This window comes from Coccidioides posadasii, chromosome 1, assembly GCF_018416015.2.
Source record: "Coccidioides posadasii str. Silveira chromosome 1, complete sequence".
In the NCBI taxonomy this organism is placed as follows: domain Eukaryota; kingdom Fungi; phylum Ascomycota; class Eurotiomycetes; order Onygenales; family Onygenaceae; genus Coccidioides; species Coccidioides posadasii.
In genome coordinates, this window is record NC_089407.1 from 8015625 (window position 1) to 8033016 (window position 17392).

Here is a 17392-nt window from a genome sequence, read left to right on the forward strand (position 1 = left end):
CTTCTAGAAGGCCATTATCAAAGGCGGACTTTCAACCCCTGAGCGCTGGGGCGGCGAGATGTCATGGATCGGGGACTCATGTATCGAGAATCCCTCTTGAGGAACTTGACCAAACTCAGCCCTCTCGGGAGACCGCCTGGTTCGGCTCTTGCAACGTGTGGAAGGACGCTTGATCGAGACTGTTTTGAAGTTTAAATCCCCTTGAAATCCTCCGTGTTTCGATTCCCTCTGGATGATTTCATATTTTCAGTATCATGGCCTTCCTGAGGACTACCAGCCCACCGATCCTCGTGTGGCTTGTGCAACGGACCATTTTTATTTTATTTTTTTTAATTTAGTTTCTCGCGTGGCCAGGAATTTGATCACCGGTGCTTTCCGGCATCCATCAAGATATGATGATAAATCTGACACTGCCGCCGTCTCTTCTGTTCCCGAGCCCGTTATTTGGTCCGGAGCTTTGCCCGTGCCCTTTTGTGTTGAAAAATTTCCATCCTGTCACCGATGCACCACTCCTTAATGGCGGATTAAAAGGGATCTATGGAGAAGAGCCGTTCTTCCTTCGGGTATATTCCTGTCTCTGGAATCGCTTACATCAAGCGAGTTGCGGATAGCAGAGCTGCAAGATAAGCGAACCACTTGGATTCAAATCCACTTGCAAGCAGGGAAGGCGGAGTATTCTGTATGGAGAATCCATAACACCGATCATATAACCTGGACCTTTCAGCCCTTCTTCTACTCCGTATGTCGGGACCAATTTGTTGTTGATTCACAAACGCTCCGGATGAAGTTGTTCATCCTTCCGCCATGGGTCCAAAGCATTTTATTCCTTCGAATGGAATATCCTTATCCACACTCGGTCTAGGAGGATCGTTAGGATCGATGATTTTGCACGTACTGAGCTTCTGATCCTTTTCTGGCCTCGGTTTCTGCCGAGGATATGCAGCATGCTCGCCTCTGAAATCAGACCTGACTCAGGAGGATCCAGCTATTTCAAATGAGCCTTGAACTAATGACACGGGCTTATTTCTGCTTCTGTTACTCCGTACTTTCTTTTTTTTCTTTTTTCTCCTTTCTTCGGGGTCTGCAGGGAATAACATTACGGGCCTTGATTATCAAAATCCGGTAGCGAAAGCTTTGTCCAGCTTGAAGGGCTCATTGAAATGAGGTGCCATGAGCTCATTTCGGCATCGTGGTGTCTTGGCTTGCGAAAAGATCCCTTACGGATGTCCTACGGGTGTCTTGAAGCGGTCCGGCAAGCTTCAGCATCCCAACTTCCTACTGTTGCTGGGTTTACTGCACTCAACATCGGGCTCTGAAACGGTTTAGAGCAAAGTCTTAGCCATGGCCCATCCGATATCCTTGTATATCTGCCCTCACATCAAACCAGAGTGATGTTATTTTGGGAGATGTGGCGTTCTGCAACAGAGCTGAACTAACGATCTAACTATCCCTCTTTCATTGAATATTAAATACCTGCAAAATGGAATCCTCCCAAACGCCGTATGTTATCCTTTCGGATGACCCTCAATCGAGCTCCTGAACAAGTCTGATCCTTTCAATATATGTATCATACACTATGCTTCTCCTAGAAGCTTCTCCTTAATGTCTGCCACTTCAGACTCCCCTTCGACTTCGATAACCTTATTAACCTCTGCCGTATTCCTCATTAGTTCCACTGCTCCGGCGTAGCTCATGCGCGAAGCAGGGTTGCAGTTTTCGGGCAGGTAATAGATGAGCACGTAGGGAACAGAGAGACGTCCGGATGGCTGTTGTATTCGGCGCAGGCATTAGCTATATAATCACCAAAAAAGAAATGAGGGTTAGGGAAAGAACAAAAAAAGATAAGAAATCCTCGTTATTTCACTTTGCTCATACCAATGTGAGGGGGTAACTGAGCAGGATAAACCGCGGCGAAGAGTCCGGCAGCTCGTCCGCTACATCCTCCATGTTGGAATATACCTGGTCATCGACGGGTCGGATCTCTTGGCTTTTCGAATCTATCATGTCTGTCGCGGGTGAAGCGGACAGAGGTGGAAGCGTGTTGGCAGGTCATCATTTTCATTGGAAAAGAAGTCGAGGGAGATTTGACGGATAGGAGGGGGAGGTTAAGTACAAATAATGGCCTGTGGATCCTTCGCTCTCGATGTACCTAGGCGAAATTTGCGCAGCTTCTCTCGGGTCTCGGGGGAGAAAGTGTAGAGTCTTGTGTCAGACTGTTGATATTGGTCGCGACCTGTTAGCTTCCATCGTGAGATCGATGAGGGAGCGGGACGCAAGTTCCCACCATAGTGCTGTTGGAACGGGACTCGAGTGCAGTATGTAGTTCCTATCTACTATGTTTTGCAGTTGAATATTGGTGAGCCCTCGGAAGTGCTGAAAGACTGTCTGTCGTTGATCTGATGAACGGTCTCTCTGATAAAGGCAGTCCAGGCGCGCAGGAGGTGTGGGGGGGTGAAGTCATCCCCGGTCGGCTCAACCTGTCTGCCCCTCCCGATATTTTTTTTTTTTCCAACAAAGCGATCTACCGGCTATATCTCTGCACCGTTGCCCGTTACATTCCTTTATTCCCCACGCAAAACCCGATGTTTAGTCGCATCGCTCAGTTGACAAGACATCTCTCTCGGCCATTCTCCATATCTCCAATTTCTCCCCCTGCTCCCATCCTGAGCCCGATTTCCACCTTGCGCACAATGACATCATCCGAACGGACCGCGCTGGAGAACAGCAAGCGAGCAATCGGGACGGCGGCGTGCTTGATTATCGGAGACGAGGTTCTCGGCGGCAAGGTAGGCGGGCCCTCTAGCATCCGTGTTTATGGTGGCCATTCCTAGAAAAAGCCGTGACCGTTGGCTGACGGACTTCTATTAATGACGCCTCTCGCACATCTTGTGTCGGGAGAGCAAACGTGGAATGTTTTTAGACCGTTGATACCAATTCCGCCCTTTTCGCTAAGTACTGCTTCTCCATTGGCGTGCAGCTGAAGCGCGTTGAGGTCATTGCCGACGACGAAGATGAGATCATCGAAGCCGTGAGGCGGATGAGCAACAGATACGACCTTGTCGTGACAAGTGGAGGAATCGGACCAACGTACATTAAACCACCCATTCTTAGTTCTCCGTATATCGTTCGATGCTGATGATGGCAATCTATGCAACTCAAAGGCACGACGATATCACCTACCAATCCATAGCCAAAGCATTCAATCTTACCCTCAAATTTCATGAAGAAGCCTTCAACCGCATGAGACGCTTGTCCAAACCCCAACAGGCCAAGCCAGACTTCGATTGGGACACCCCGTCCCCCGCTCTAACTGCGCGACTACGCATGGTCCACATTCCCACCGACGAGACCCGGCCTATATCTGAACAAGCCCTCTTTGTCGACGACGAGCTCTGGGTCCCCGTGTCCGTGGTCAATGGCAACATCTACATCCTCCCGGGTGTCCCGTCTCTATTTGAGAGATTGCTCACCCGTCTAAGGCCCATCCTTCTACCAAAACTCATTGACCCCGAGGGAAAGGGAATTCACCGGCTCATGTTCGCTACACCGCTGTACGAGAGCACGATTGCGCCGTATTTGACCGAATTGGCTGCTAGAGTGGAGCCTAGAGGGATTAAAGTGGGCAGTTACCCGAGGTGGGGGAAGAAGAGGAATACGGTGACGTTGGTCGGCACGGATTTGGAGTATATGGAGAGTTTGGTGGATGAGGTTGAGAAAAACGTGGAGGGACGGAGGGTGTCCAGGGAGGACGAGGATGATCCAGTTGATGAGCCGGAAGAGCAAAAATAGGTATAAGGTCGTGGATTCTGTATGCATATTTATATATAGAGGGTCAATACTGAGCGATCGATCTTTAGTATCTAATGCACTAAAATGATGTCAGGTTGGTACGAGGATGGCTGTTTACTGGCAGGGAAGTCAAATCAGAGTGCCTAGTAATCCCTCCTCTCGACTGTCACAAGAAATATAAAATGGCCCCTTCGTCACTCGTCCGTGTGGGGTTAGGCAGGCTTCCGTGGAGGTTGCAAGCTCCGGTTGCTGCACTGGACAAGTGACCCCATATACTAGATGCGCCTAGCCTGTGACACGAAATGGACAGAATATGTCTCCGATCTGGTTATAGGAGGATTGTCCCGGATTGGAATATTACGGGGCCCGACGGACCTGAGCCGGCCGGAAAGCGATGCAAGGTGCTTGATCCTGACCAAACTGAGATGGGAATACTCGACAGGAAAACAAAGTTAGATGGAATTCTCTAGTACTAGACGGGTTTGTTGGGTTGGAACTGGGGGGTTGTAGGCTGCTGCTGAAACGCAGGGAGATCCTCCGTAGTTCACGATCAATTCCATTCGAACACGAAAAGCCCTCAGCACAAATCACAGGCGAAGGAAACCAAGCGGAGGCAAAGAGACATTTGAGACGCAAAATGGACAAGAACTAATAGAGTTAGAATCGCTGCAAGAAGTACATTTTACATTGGGACCGTTTTTTCCAACTCGATTCCGTGCACAGTATTTTCACATAATGAGTAAAATAGTAGAGAGACAAGTAAATGTGCTTTACCAGAAGGCATGGCAGCCGGCAGAGGAATATCCCACATACGTCAAGAACCCTGCCAGCCCAGAAGTTGCAGCGAGGCTTCAAAAACGAGGTAGAAGATCCCGGCGAAAATAAATCAACCGATTAAAATGATCGTGAGTGTGTGTGGAAGGAAAGGACAAGTCGGATATAAAAGGGGAATAATACTCACAGCGAAAAAGGGAGTAAATGCAGGAATTGGAAGAAATAAAAAGAGAAAATAAAAAGGGCAGAAGAAAGGAGGACATTGGGAGGGGAAAGGGGTAGGACATGAGATTAAAAGGAGTTGTTAATATGTAGAATAGAAGGAGATCCTTGGAAAAATAAGCACAGACCAGCGAACGATATCTCTGAGTATGAAGGTTCCACAAATCCAGGGAATTGTAGCCAGGTATCACAAATGAAAATCGAATAGCCTGAAGGGGAAAAAAGAAAAACAAAACAGACGTAGCAAAGTATTGAGTGGAAAGAAAAGTCCTTCGACCGGTTGCAGGTAGTCTCGGCACCAAAGCATCACGGAATTCCAGCTAGTGCAGAGAGCGGTTGGAGGGCGACTGCACGTACTGCAAGGACCTTAAAAGCGTGAATCTCAGTCATGACATCCTCGTTCATTTGAAAAAGAATCGCAAGGGCCGGCTCCGGTCATGTTTCTATCGTCGTGAAAGCAGTTCCGCGGTTGAAACTTCTCTTCTCTTCTTTTCTTTTTATTCCTTTTTTTTCTTCGCCTGTGAATTTTCATTTACATGATAACGCATTTTCCACAGCAACCGCTGCTCTCACCGCGATCGTCCACTTCCATTTTGCCTTCTGGAGATCGGGAGCCGTAGCCACCACCTCCAGAGGAGTATGATGACATTTCCTTGTTGTAGCGTCGGATTTCGCGAACGATATCATAGAAGGCATCTTCAACGTTGGTACGGGATTTTGCGGAGGTCTCGATGAACTTGCAGCCGAATTCGCGCGCCAGTGCTTCGCCCTCTATTGTTTTTGCGGCGATGGTGTTAGCGAGAGCAAACGAAAGATTTGTGCGAAATAGAGAGATCCTCTGCTAGCCACCTGATCTATCGCACGTTGGGCAGATAATCCCTACCTTGTTTGGAAACGATGCGCTCCTTTTCTAGATCACACTTGTTGCCGACGACAATCATAGGGAAATAGTCCTTGTCCTTGACGCGAAGTATTTGTTGCTGGTAGGTCATTATTTCTTCAAATGACTGCCTGGAGGTAATCGAGTAGACCAGCAGGAACCCTTCGCCGGTTCGCATGTACTGTTCTCTCATTGCCGAATACTCCTCTTGGCCCGCGGTATCGAGGACGTCTAATAACGCGACCTCATCATCAATGACACATTGCTTGCGGTATGAATCTGTAGTCGCAGGTGAGCAACATCAGCATCTGCCGCAGTACACATGATATATTCGAGGAGCGACTTGCCTTCAATTGTCGGGTCATATTCGTCAATGAAGTGGCTCTGGATTAGCTGGATGGTCAAGCATGATTTGCCAACACCTCCTCCACCAACAACCACCAGCTTGTATTCACGGAGAAACTAAAGGTGGTATTGTAGGATTAGATCGATGGCCCTTTCATTGAGATTGCACAAAGAGGGCCATGGTGACGCATCACATGTCGGTGCGTGGCTCACCTTTGAGGTTGAAGACATGATATGCTTTCTCTCGGCGCGTGACAGGCGTGCAGTTCAGTGAAGAGAGTGAAAAAGGAGACCGGAGCGAACAGTTCAGCTGCCGAGACAACCAGCAGTCAGGTTATGACACAAGAGAATGTCAATTGTTGCGCTCAGGCAAGCTTTAGAGGGTTGTTGGATGGGGTCGGGAAGAGGTGATAGCGAGCGAGCAGGTTGGGGGGAGCGAGAAAGCGAGTCGAGAGTGACGGCTTGGCCCCAGTCCACTTCACCACCCAAAACTACCTCCAACCTACATCTGTATGGCGCTAGAAACCCACGCTCGGACAGGGTCAGGGGTTGGAAAATTGGGACTCTGGTGGAAGAAGAGGCGATCTTGTTTAAAAAACCTCTCTGTCTCTCTTCTTTCTTTTCTCTTGATCTACAATCCTCCGACACGCCTCTGCAACGCCCGAGATTTCCTACCTGTCTGTCGACACAACCATTTCCAATTTTACGTTCTCGGCTTACTTGCTCAAACGAGGGGAGATCTGGAGGCGGGGACGGCAGAGGGGATTTCAAGCCGGATCGATCCGTACTGTAGTTTCGCCTGCCGTTCGAGTTTGAATCGCTTCCCAGCGGACTCTACGACAATAATTCATATCTTTGGCAGTGCTAAGCGTAATGGAGGGCGGCGATTATTACTGCATCCGGGATGGACCGCTTGGTGGGCATTGTAGCAGAAGGGGATAGGGGCGGGGGCAGCCAGAGTGACCTTGTTCGCTCCACACACTGCTAGTTAGCCGCCAGGCCAGGAGCTTTTGCATCCCTTTCGGCTCTTGAGGTCTCGAGGCCTGCTGAGCCGAAATCTGGTAGGAGTTTTATATTTTCTCCGCCTAAACCCTAGAGTCGGTTAAGAGAACACTTCAATTCAACACAACTTAACCCTTTCTTTCCGGTTCCAACATGGTTACAAGAGGCTGGGAGAAAGTTGCTTCGGGACTATCATTCTTATCGCAACCCCCCCCTTTTTTTTTTGGTACTCATCAGATCCAATCGAATGCTCAAGTTTCCCCCAGCCATCTACACACGTCGTTGTGTGGCTGTCAAAGTGAGGTTTCGGCTCTCTTGCCCAGATGCATGTGCAATCATTGTGTCTCTTTTTTTCAATATTAGTGGGCGATATAACCATGGATCCGGAAGGCTTGATTCTGGAGCTATTTTTAAAGGTGCATCCTTTTGGCGTTGGAGAGGTTGTGATTCGCTCCGTCCGATGGGTTCGACGGACGATGCGGTTGGATGCGTCGCCGGCTCACCACATTACCTCCCATCCAATGAGGAAGTATGGACAATATGTCCTCCGTAAGTTATCTCGACTCCATGATCACTTGTGAAATTGACATGTACATCTCTATTTTCCGAGGTGATATCGGCGCAATTAAGTTAAGATGAACCCCTTTGATGGGCAAGACCTCGTGCCTCGCTAACGGTCGCTGTCTGCTTCGCGCAATTCAATTGGAACATGCAACCTCCATCCATGAGGGGAAGCATGCGATTTGAGCGCTGAACCACTCAGCATCAATCCCAAGAGCAATGTACCACCCCCGTTTTTCGGGCTGAAAGTTCACTTGCTCACTCTGGAGATTCCCCGAAGCCAAAGGGATCGCAAGAAGCAAAAGGATATTCCAGCCCTGAATCTCGCAGCGACCGTGCTGGGATTATTACCGATCCATGCCTGTTCTGATGCAGATTTTCCTGAAAATTCCCGCTGAAGTAACCCCCCTGACAAGGTTTCTGTCGTGAGAGGATCCCCCCCGGGGCGGAAGGAAAACAGAACTTGACTCGGCGTCTTCGGGCAGGAATATCTTCAAGTCAGCACGAGAACAGCACCTGTCGCCCGCATGACAATATTTTCCGGTTTGGCCTTGTGATGGAGGGAGTACTACTCCATACTCTATCAACAAATTCTACAAACTGACCCTCCGACTGAGCAGATGTAGTACACGCCGGATGCTTAGAGATGTACGGAATATGAAGGTACACCCTGACGTCTAAACCTGTATGCTGGACGCTGGATAGCCATCGATACCCGTTGCTTGAGCGCAATCAGATGGGGAATATCACCAACCAGGGACCCCGGTTTCGGGGAAGATTCTGTCAAGAAAGACGATCGCCACAGAAATGCAGGCATACATATGAAGTACGGAATACACTGTATAACTTTGCAAAGCACCTAATTAAGCGCTTCATCTGTCGCTGAATTAAGATCAGCCTTATAGCGAGTGCCGTATACCCCGGAGATACGGGATATAGAGTATTTTGTTAAGAGCGATTCAAGCCAGCACCACCTAAACCTAGCTTACTGTTTGTGGAGTGAATGCCGTTCCCAGTATAAATATCGCTTGACAACGACCGTTCTCCTAAATATGGCAGCGATTTCCCCCTGCTCGAATTTCTGGAAATCTCAGATCGACCTACACTGCATATGAAGATAGTCACCTGATCCCAACATGTCTTCATTTTGCAGTTAAATTGCGCCAACCTTTGGGGCGTTTCTGCGCTCTGTCTTCCCTTCTTTCTTACTCTCCTCGCCCCTCTTTTTCGGGCCGTCTTGTCAGGATTCAACCCAAGTTCCATCCTGAAACAACCCTGACGAATGTCTCTGGGTCCCTGGCACTGTGTCTCACAGTCTCAACTGCGACTAACAAACTCACTAACTGCTAGTCATGCATGTGCCATGTTGCTTGGGCCGCGAGCTAGTATGCGGGGAATGTCTGATTTTCCGGTGACGTCGCGCCATGGCCGCTTTCCACCCCCGGTTGGCCGCTTGCCGTTGATGACGGTGACGGAAAGGGTGAGTCCGTGCCCAGTGGGAAACCCTGGATGATATCACGCTCGATGCGGAGGGCTTATGGACGTACGCCAGGGAAAATACAGGGAGAGTGAGACTACGTGCTAGAAGATGTTGGTGTTTGTGTTTCCATTCCCCCGCCGCGGTGGACAGCTAAAAGCTGGCAAGGAATAATGGATAAGAAAGGAAGGAAAAAGAAAAAAAGGCTGTCTTCTTGTTCTACTGGAGTCTAAGGATTCTAGACCTATTTGCATCATGGATGGCCTTCCTTTCTATGTGTTTCGGGTGGTTCAAACAACAAGCCCGCTCCTCAGACCATATACAAGGGAGGGGCAAGGACTAGGCGTGCTCGGAAATGTTTTATCTTCTATGAGCGGCGGTGCAAGGCGGTTGGGGAGCCCTATCATTTGCAGAGTGAGTTTAACTATCTTCCACGCGTGTGTTCGCTAAGGCGAGCTCTGCTTCACTGGTCAAACATACCTGGTGTTGTGGGTAGATGAGTGTGTCCGCAATGACCACATTCTCCGGCCGCCCAGCCGTGAAGACGACAACCTCGGCGATGTCATCTGGCGTGAGGGGGTCGCATCCACTGCCCAGCACGAGATTAGCCATAGAAGAGACGGCTGGGGTGAAAAAGCAAGGAATGAATGAACTTACGCATAAACGGCATCGGCCTTAGATTTGTCACCGTAGAATCGAACGACAGAGAATTCCTAGAGATGTTTGTTTAGTTACCAAATAACATATACCCATGGATTCCGTATATGTGTATATATATATATATATATGTACTTACAGTCTCCACCTGGCCAGGGTCAATCTCGATAACTCTGATTCTTGTTGCTATGAGCTCCTTCCGAAGAGCATCTGTGAAACTGCGGACCGCAGCCTTTGTTGCGCAATAAATGCTGCCTCCGGGATACGCTTCTCGGCCAGCAATACTTCCGATGTTGATGATATCTCCTCGACCGCCATTGGGACGCTCCTTGAAAATTGGTAATATGGCCTGAGTCATGTTTATCAATCCGGTAACGTTCGTGTCGAACATTATCTTGATATCCTCAGTGTCGATCTCGGGAGCTTTCGCAACGCCTCTGACAAGGCCTCTATTTCATCCATAAGCATACGGAACGGATAAATTGACGATTGAGGAATCCGCGGCATTTCGAACTCACGCGTTGTTCACCAACACATCAATATCGCGGAACTCAGCAGGCAACGAGTCTACGAATCTCTCGATCTCCTCGGGCTTGCTCACATCCAATTGATACGGCAAAACTTGTACACCTTCGCCAACTTCGGCCTTGATGTCTTCGGCAAGCTGTTTCAACGAATCGACCCTTCGCGCGGTGACGATCAGCTTCAGATTCTTGGGCGATGTACGGGCGAATTCCAACGCGGTGCTTTTCCCAATTCCGGACGAAGCGCCCGTCACTAGGATTGTCTTGCCCTCAAGGCGCTTTCCCATGGCTGTAGCCATTGTGCTTCTGGCGTACGCCTGCTGGATGATTGGACGGCCCTTGTAATGTAGTACCGGTCGTAACTCTGGAAAATGGGTCGGCTTTCGGGAGATAATTTGATGATATCGCGTGAAAGTCCGGAGAGCTTGAATGCAGGGACGGAAATGGTGCATAAGGACGAGCGAGTGATGGTACGCTGCGGCGGGCGATGGCAGGAAGGGGAATCAGGTCCTTGAAGGTTGCAGGGCGGGAGGATGCCGGGGCTCGTCACTTGCGGGCGGGATGGGCCTCATCAGCTTTGCTATCTGAGTTAGTTAGCTTTCCCCCGCGCTGGAGGCTTTAGTTACCCCCGGCGTTAACTCCGAGTGCCGATCTTAACCACCGCCGACGCTGCTCAGTCTCGCTGTTCTCTTTCACAAACCCCCATGCATATCAAGCAATCACTCCAACGCAAAGTCAATATTTTAGTTTTAAGCAAAAGAATTTGTTTCTCAGAACTTAACCTATACATTCATTGCCTCTAAGCTCATACTACTTGGGCTTGAATTGCAAAGGGCCATGGAGAGTGCTGCCCAGACACGAGCAGCCAAAGCAACACTGAAGCGATGATCATTCGTATGCTGGCTACAGGAAGCCATTATTGCAGCTAGCTCAAAAGAATGTGTGATGTTTTTGGTTCATTTGCCATTTGTTTTCGGCCGGATTCCTGTCACTACCAGAACATACCACACATGCTGGCTTTTTAGTCCCCAACCCAGCATCATGAAGGGTTGTGCTCAGGAAATGAATAGCAATGCGACTTTGCTTTGTGTTTGGAAATGCTTGTAGCGCAGACTCTCTTTTCTTGTTTGATTCACTCAGGCTTGTTTCACCCCCACTTCAACATCTCCTATGTCTTTTCGTTTGCTTGCCCTCTCACCAGCCTTTCATATCTGACCAAGGCTTGCCCCTGCTGTTAACAATGTTTGCGATGTCCAAAGGACTCCATATCCCGCCATATCCCATGTGAATGGTGATGCGGGATGGATTTATGCTCGCCTCACGCCTTGTTGGCCTGTGTGTGTGTATCACTACTTCCAGGCCATTCACCAACTTGGGGAGTCATACATTCCCTCTTTATGCTAAAAGTGATTGCACATGTTCTGGCAATGAATACTATGAATGAAAACAATCGAATTCTGGTATTTTAGCTTAATGCAGCTGCCCTGTGACTGCTCCTGTCAAGTTTCAAGGAATGTTTGTCACTGAATCCGGCGTGAAGACTCTCAAATTGGCAGCATAAAGAGCCGTTGTCGGGCGATACGACAATGGGGCCTTTGCTTTCAAATCTTCCACCTCCCTATATTTGTCTGTCGACCACAAGCAAAGTCAGCCTTTTTATCTTCAGCCTGGACTCTTTATAGGACTATTTCATTGTCTCCATTTCATCCAGCGCAACTCAACAAGGAGATAAGGTCCGCTCTCGGGCTACTTTCTCTTAAACATCCAAAAGCCTATTGCAGACTTGAACGAGTGTCTCTTTGTGAGTTGGCATATTCGTTTCCACTCATCCGGTTTTCCTCTCTCGATCCTCCCTTTGTGCCTCGACTCGCGCTTAAAGCTACTTAAACCTCGACATTCCCGCACCGAATTATGCCAACCGGCAGCTTCCTCCGTTGGGAGCAGTTCATCCTTCAAGTACTGGAGAACCATGTCAATTCCTCTCCCCGGTATCTTCCTCCTGGCCCTTTTTGCTCAATCGACTACCCGACAAGATTAAGGCAGTGTGGGCGCGGAAGCCAGCTCTATCATTGTGCTATTACGCCTAAAAATCCGGGTCCAGCTTATACCATCGAGGCTACGCTTTGGGATTATAGCGGACGGCTCATGCTCTGCAACGCCACGTTTGTTGTTCCATCAAGAGAATCGACCTCAAGCATCTATGACTTTTGTGCGGAGCGACTGGGAGACTCGGTCTACATGGTTCAACGTGCCCTTCAACCTTCGAAATCCTCGCTAGAAATGCCAAGAGTTTCATCTTCCGATTACGGATCCAAAGTTAAATGTAGTCGCTCCGATGTCGATATACTTTTTGATATCGAGTACTTTAAGAAAAGAACCGACGACTTCGGACGTGACGAAAGCCAATATGATCTCGGTCTCTTTGCCGTTCGCCCTCTTGATAAGAATGCGACAGCCCCGCATGATGCCTACCCAGGAAACCTTACAGAAGACGCTGAGTTGTCAAAGCTTCTCAAACCGGAACCTTTTGATTGGAGCGATTGCGACGATGAAGTGTTCCGGACGGACAATCCAGGCCACATCCCGTGTAATGGCCGCGAAATCACCGGAAACAGAGACCGTTCGTCTGAAGAAACGCCTGGCCAATCCATGAAAAGTGCAGGCAATGCGACTTTAGAGGAATCTTGCTTGGAGAGCGTTACACCTTCCACGACAACTAAATCGGATCCTGGAAGCTCCGTGCTACCTCAGGCTGATATTATTCGATCGGAGCCGTTGATTGTTGAAACAACGCAACGCTATGATATCGAGACGGAATCAAATGACTCGCAAGAGGGGCCGCGTTGTGCAGACGCAGATGGTAACTTTCCATTTACGCATTGCCTGATCGATCATGAATGCCTGCAAGACTTGCTTTCGATCGCCCATTTCGAAAAATCATGGCAAGGGTGGTGGATGGACAACCGACCTCACGTGCACCATTTCAACTGGCTCGGGGAACCGATCTCAGAACGCAGCTTTACTCCTCCTGAAGTATCGCTATTCGTCATCCTCACCCCTCCAAAACCTTGGCTGAATAGCACATCGAGAGTGGGAACAATCCTCAGGCAGGCGATGAAATTTGTCGACCCAGTCCTGTACGATGGCGAGTGGGGCGATCTCGCTCGCTATCGGGGCCATGAATTGCTAAGGGCTATTACGGGGCGTGTCTTCCAATTTTACACGGCAGAGGGGGGTTGGTTGCAAGATAAGTACGGTTGGGACGACCGTGTGCCGTGTTATGATCCAGCGGATCCGATAATGTACCTGGCCGAGCCGTGGCTGCCAGTAAACGGTTGGATGGCAACACTTTTCTGCCCTACGAGGCATGAATATGTTTCGGAGTCGAGCAGGCTCATGGACGCAACTAAATGGACGCGGCGGAGGTTTCCACGTCCTTCCCAGCGCTCGCCGCTCAGTGGTTGCGTCATGATGGAAGGGTAAACGGACACTTTGACGGATCTGTTCTGCATTGGGGGAGAACGGAAGCTTGCTTCTCGATATATTTCCTGGCAAAAATCCATCGTTCATGTTCATCTTGTCCGAATACTTTGAAGTTTGGTGACGATGTGGGGAGAGAGGGCTCCTTACTTTAAGACGATTCTCCCCATGGAGGAAACTGTACGGTCTTGCTGCTTGGGTTTCCGGTTACACTCGCCTCTGATCCTTCTGGGCTGTGTGGTTTTAGCCTTGTCCCAACGGATCCTATGGTGGGCTCACCGACCTCAAGTTTCCAGGCGTGACCATAGATAATCCGCCCAAGCTCCGAGCGCCCGATCCGTCTTGGAGTCCTCAGTGCCTTAGAGGCCTTGGATGCTGGTTCTATAGCAGCGACCTATTTCGAACCTACGGAGGATGTTTCTACCAGGAGGATTCAGGCTCCGGAGAATCGGTCAAAGCTAAACAGCGGTGGTGCACCGCATCTGTCTCTGTCCGGTCTGCGTTCCCACCATGGCATTCTAATGGTGACGCTTGGTTTTACCCTATCGATGGGGGCAACCGCAACAGTCCTGACACACACGTGTGAACGGCTAATACGATATGTATTATCATCATCAACGGATGATGGGCGGAAGAGATAACTATGGATGGCTTAGAAGCATGTACCATGCCTCGACGACTTGAGACATTTTGTGTCAACAAGAATGCAGCATAGCCCGTCGCTACATGCCACCAGGATGGCAACATTCGCTGAATTACTGCCGGGTGCTGGGAAGCTGTTGCATTGTGCTCCGGCTTCCGCGGTTCTAGGGAGTGGTGGCTGACTGAACCTAGACCTTACAAGAACTCGGGCAATCAGTGAACAGAAGTGGACGTCCACCCTTCGTCAATCGGACATGCTAGTCGCCTTGCCCTAAGATCCCGTTTTCGAGCATGGAGAGGGCCCAGCGGTCCTTTTTTTCCCCTTCATACTCGAAGCGTGCACAGTTGTTGACCCAAGTCTCAGCCCACCGTTGGAGAGGTTTAACCCGTTGTTGACCCCACCAGCGAATTGAAGCTCGAGCCCCCGTTCCAGAAACGTTGGAAATCTGAGATATTCAGAATGAGTTTGCATGGAACTGAATGAAGCGCCATCATAATTTCTGTCTAAGGTATCTGGCCTACCTTGAAGTTTCTGATCTAGCTTTCGGTGTGGATTGCTTCCTGGACTATACCACAGCGAACAAGGCCTGGGGGACATCACTCGACTTTCGCGACACAGCTTCTTCTGTTTCAGGGCCATGGTATTTGGCCTACCTTGAAGTTTTTGGTCTAGCTTTCGGTGTAGATTGCTTCCTGGACTATACCACAGCGAACATGTGGGGGACGTTGCTTGGGGCCTGAGACACAGTTTCTTCTGCTCTGGGAAATACGCCTACCTAAACTTCTTGAATAACAGCGCCTTGATCTACTCTTCTCCTTGTATATACATGTACCGTGATTCGGCCGGAGACCTTGAATTTTGCTTTCGATCTGGAGAATATACATGATTTTCTCGAGTTCATATCCTCCAGAGCATAAGCTCGAGGCTTACCTTTGCCGCGGATGTTTGTTGATCTAGATCATCTTCAAGATATTAGTGCTGGGTCTGTCTGTCTGTCCATGATGAGCGGAAAGGTATATGAATTCTCTTGGATTCTTTCACCCTGGCGACAACCGGCCGGAGCTTTACCGGCTGCGTCTCGAGTTCCAGGAGCTTGGCTGTCCCCACTTATGTCTCTTGCCGCTACTTGCGGATATGCATATGACTATTCGGCGCATCGTCAATGACTTTTCAGACGCGATAGGTTCCTTTTGGGCTTGTTGCTACCGATGGTGCCCGGGGCCTCATGGGCACGCAATTTCAAGTGTGAGTTTTTCGCTGCTACCTTGCGCTTTTCGGGAGGTTCTCCGAAAGGGATACTCTCGCGGTTCTTTTCCCGTTCAGCACATCGTGCGGTCTGTTTTGGCTGCCCTTCAGATGCTCCGCGTCCTGGCGAAACTGGAAGTTCACTGTGTTTTGCGGGGTTTCTTGTGAAATGGATATTTCACGTCCTGGCCGAGAGCGTGATCTCGGGCGCTCCGAATGCCATGCGGACCCATCTTGTTCCCATTCGTGTCATCGATCCTAAGCGGTGCATGGCTTGTCGGTGTGGGTCCCTATTCTTATCGTCTTGCTGCGCAGGAATGCTCTCTGCCGCAGCGGGGTTTCCCGCCTCCTAAACAGTTTGACTGGAGGGATTATTTTCTCGGCTTGTTGCATCCCTGTTGCTTTCATTATTCGGCAGCGGTGCCTAGGTCCGGGCATCGGAAAAATCCACATCTTTTTGACCATGGACGTGGGACTGCCGTGCTATCGTTCACATGGACTCCGCGAATCTTCCATTACTGTGGGCGGGATATCCGTTGGCCCACGGTTTATCATTGGTTGAAAGTACAAAGGCGGCGACGTACTTTCTTCTCGCCCTGCAAAAACAGGGCCTGCTCTGTGGGAGGTTATGGACGATCGGCAGAATCCTCTCCTTTAGTCAGTGCGGATATATCTCCGCCCCTTAGTTCGTTCCTTTGGATGCAAGCACCGCGACCTATGCTCTCTCTGCGAGATGGCAACGCCAAAATTTCCCTTACTATGTCAACATCCGACCTCACAAATGTGCTTTCATGGCGGCAGGCACTTTTTTGTGGGGGGGCTGTGGACGATCTGCTCCTGGCTGGTGAAGTAACGCAGGCTTAGATCGAGGGCTGTGGGGTCCCCCCGAATGTGGCTGGGCCTGGGCGGAGAAGCGGGCATATCTAGGTTCGCTTGCCCGTGTGAAAGAAGCTAACTGCGCGGGAGAATTTGCCGACAGAGATTGTGCACGAATATCTGTCAGCGCCCTAGGAGAATCTATCATCGGACTCTCCTGGATATCAAGGTTAATGGCATCTTCGGTTGCCTTGGATCCGGAGACACGTTTGCTAAGGAGGATATTTAGAAATCTCTTGGAGTTCAACCTCTGCACAGTATTTGTCTTCCCATCCTTTCATCTCTCGCTCGACGCGCCGATTCAGACCGATTTTCGCAAGAGGGAACCTCGCATGCCTTCCAGCATGCTCGAGCTTCTGCAGTTTGGTAGCACATTTGTCGTTGGCCAAAAATGCTTCCTTATCTGCTGACCTGATGTGCGGGCCAAATGGAAGGCAAAGTGGTTGGCCCAGGGGTGGGACACTTCAAAAGTTTCCGTGATGTCTTACGGGGCACATCTTTTGGGCAAATGGTTCAACTTTGGGTACTTCTGGGAGAGTTAGAAATTGCGCTGCGGTTTGTTATTTGCGACTGAGAGCACCACTACATATGTTTGTTCTCTAATCATGGCCTTGTTGTTGTATTGTCTAGTCTAGCACGAATGCATTTTGACAACAGAGCTCGGGTCGGTGGAGAATAGACAAATGATGAATTTATAACTAACTTACACTTTAAATACAAGAAACAAACCATACTTATCTTTTGTCCTCCTTTTGTAGCCCATCCATCAACAGAAGTTCTTCTGATGGAAGAGTAGCTTCGTTGTACCAGCGTGTGGATGCGGGAGTGTTGTGTTTGTCCCGCTGACACCTCAGCCACAAACGGCAGCTTGTCTAGTTAATCTAATCTTATCATGACTGGATCTTGATCTTGAGTGC

At 49.5% G+C, this 17392-nt stretch overlaps 5 protein-coding genes across 5 annotated transcripts; 2 read left to right on the plus strand and 3 right to left on the minus strand.

Annotated features, from left to right (window-relative positions):
• Positions 1-1401: 1401 nt before the first annotated feature.
• D8B26_002444 (uncharacterized protein) lies at positions 1402-2381 on the minus strand. The gene is made up of 4 exons (XM_003066340.2): positions 2285-2381; positions 2114-2213; positions 1876-2006; positions 1402-1766 (listed from the first exon to the last, which is right to left on the minus strand). The coding sequence occupies exons 1-4, from the start codon at positions 2285-2287 to the stop codon at positions 1575-1577; spliced, it is 426 nt and encodes a 141-aa protein (XP_003066386.2). The 5' UTR covers positions 2288-2381; the 3' UTR covers positions 1402-1574.
• A 178-nt stretch (positions 2382-2559) lies between these two features.
• Positions 2560-3895, plus strand: D8B26_002445 (uncharacterized protein). Its single transcript, XM_003066341.2, has 3 exons — positions 2560-2786; positions 2921-3087; positions 3162-3895. Exons 1-3 carry the CDS (start codon positions 2583-2585, stop codon positions 3787-3789), a joined length of 999 nt encoding a protein of 332 aa, XP_003066387.2. The 5' UTR covers positions 2560-2582; the 3' UTR covers positions 3790-3895.
• A 330-nt stretch (positions 3896-4225) lies between these two features.
• RAS1 (Ras GTPase) lies at positions 4226-7513 on the minus strand. The gene is made up of 4 exons (XM_003066342.2): positions 6224-7513; positions 6013-6127; positions 5669-5944; positions 4226-5556 (listed from the first exon to the last, which is right to left on the minus strand). The coding sequence occupies exons 1-4, from the start codon at positions 6239-6241 to the stop codon at positions 5318-5320; spliced, it is 648 nt and encodes a 215-aa protein (XP_003066388.1). The 5' UTR covers positions 6242-7513; the 3' UTR covers positions 4226-5317.
• A 1741-nt stretch (positions 7514-9254) lies between these two features.
• On the minus strand, positions 9255-10804 carry D8B26_002447 (uncharacterized protein). The gene is made up of 5 exons (XM_003066343.2): positions 10226-10804; positions 9847-10156; positions 9708-9763; positions 9531-9639; positions 9255-9450 (listed from the first exon to the last, which is right to left on the minus strand). The coding sequence occupies exons 1-5, from the start codon at positions 10681-10683 to the stop codon at positions 9418-9420; spliced, it is 966 nt and encodes a 321-aa protein (XP_003066389.2). The 5' UTR covers positions 10684-10804; the 3' UTR covers positions 9255-9417.
• A 1338-nt stretch (positions 10805-12142) lies between these two features.
• Positions 12143-17207, plus strand: D8B26_002448 (uncharacterized protein; the record flags this gene model as incomplete). Its single annotated transcript, XM_003066344.2, has 1 exon — positions 12143-17207. One exon carries the CDS (start codon positions 12143-12145, stop codon positions 13712-13714), a length of 1572 nt encoding a protein of 523 aa, XP_003066390.1. The 3' UTR covers positions 13715-17207.
• Positions 17208-17392: the final 185 nt, after the last annotated feature.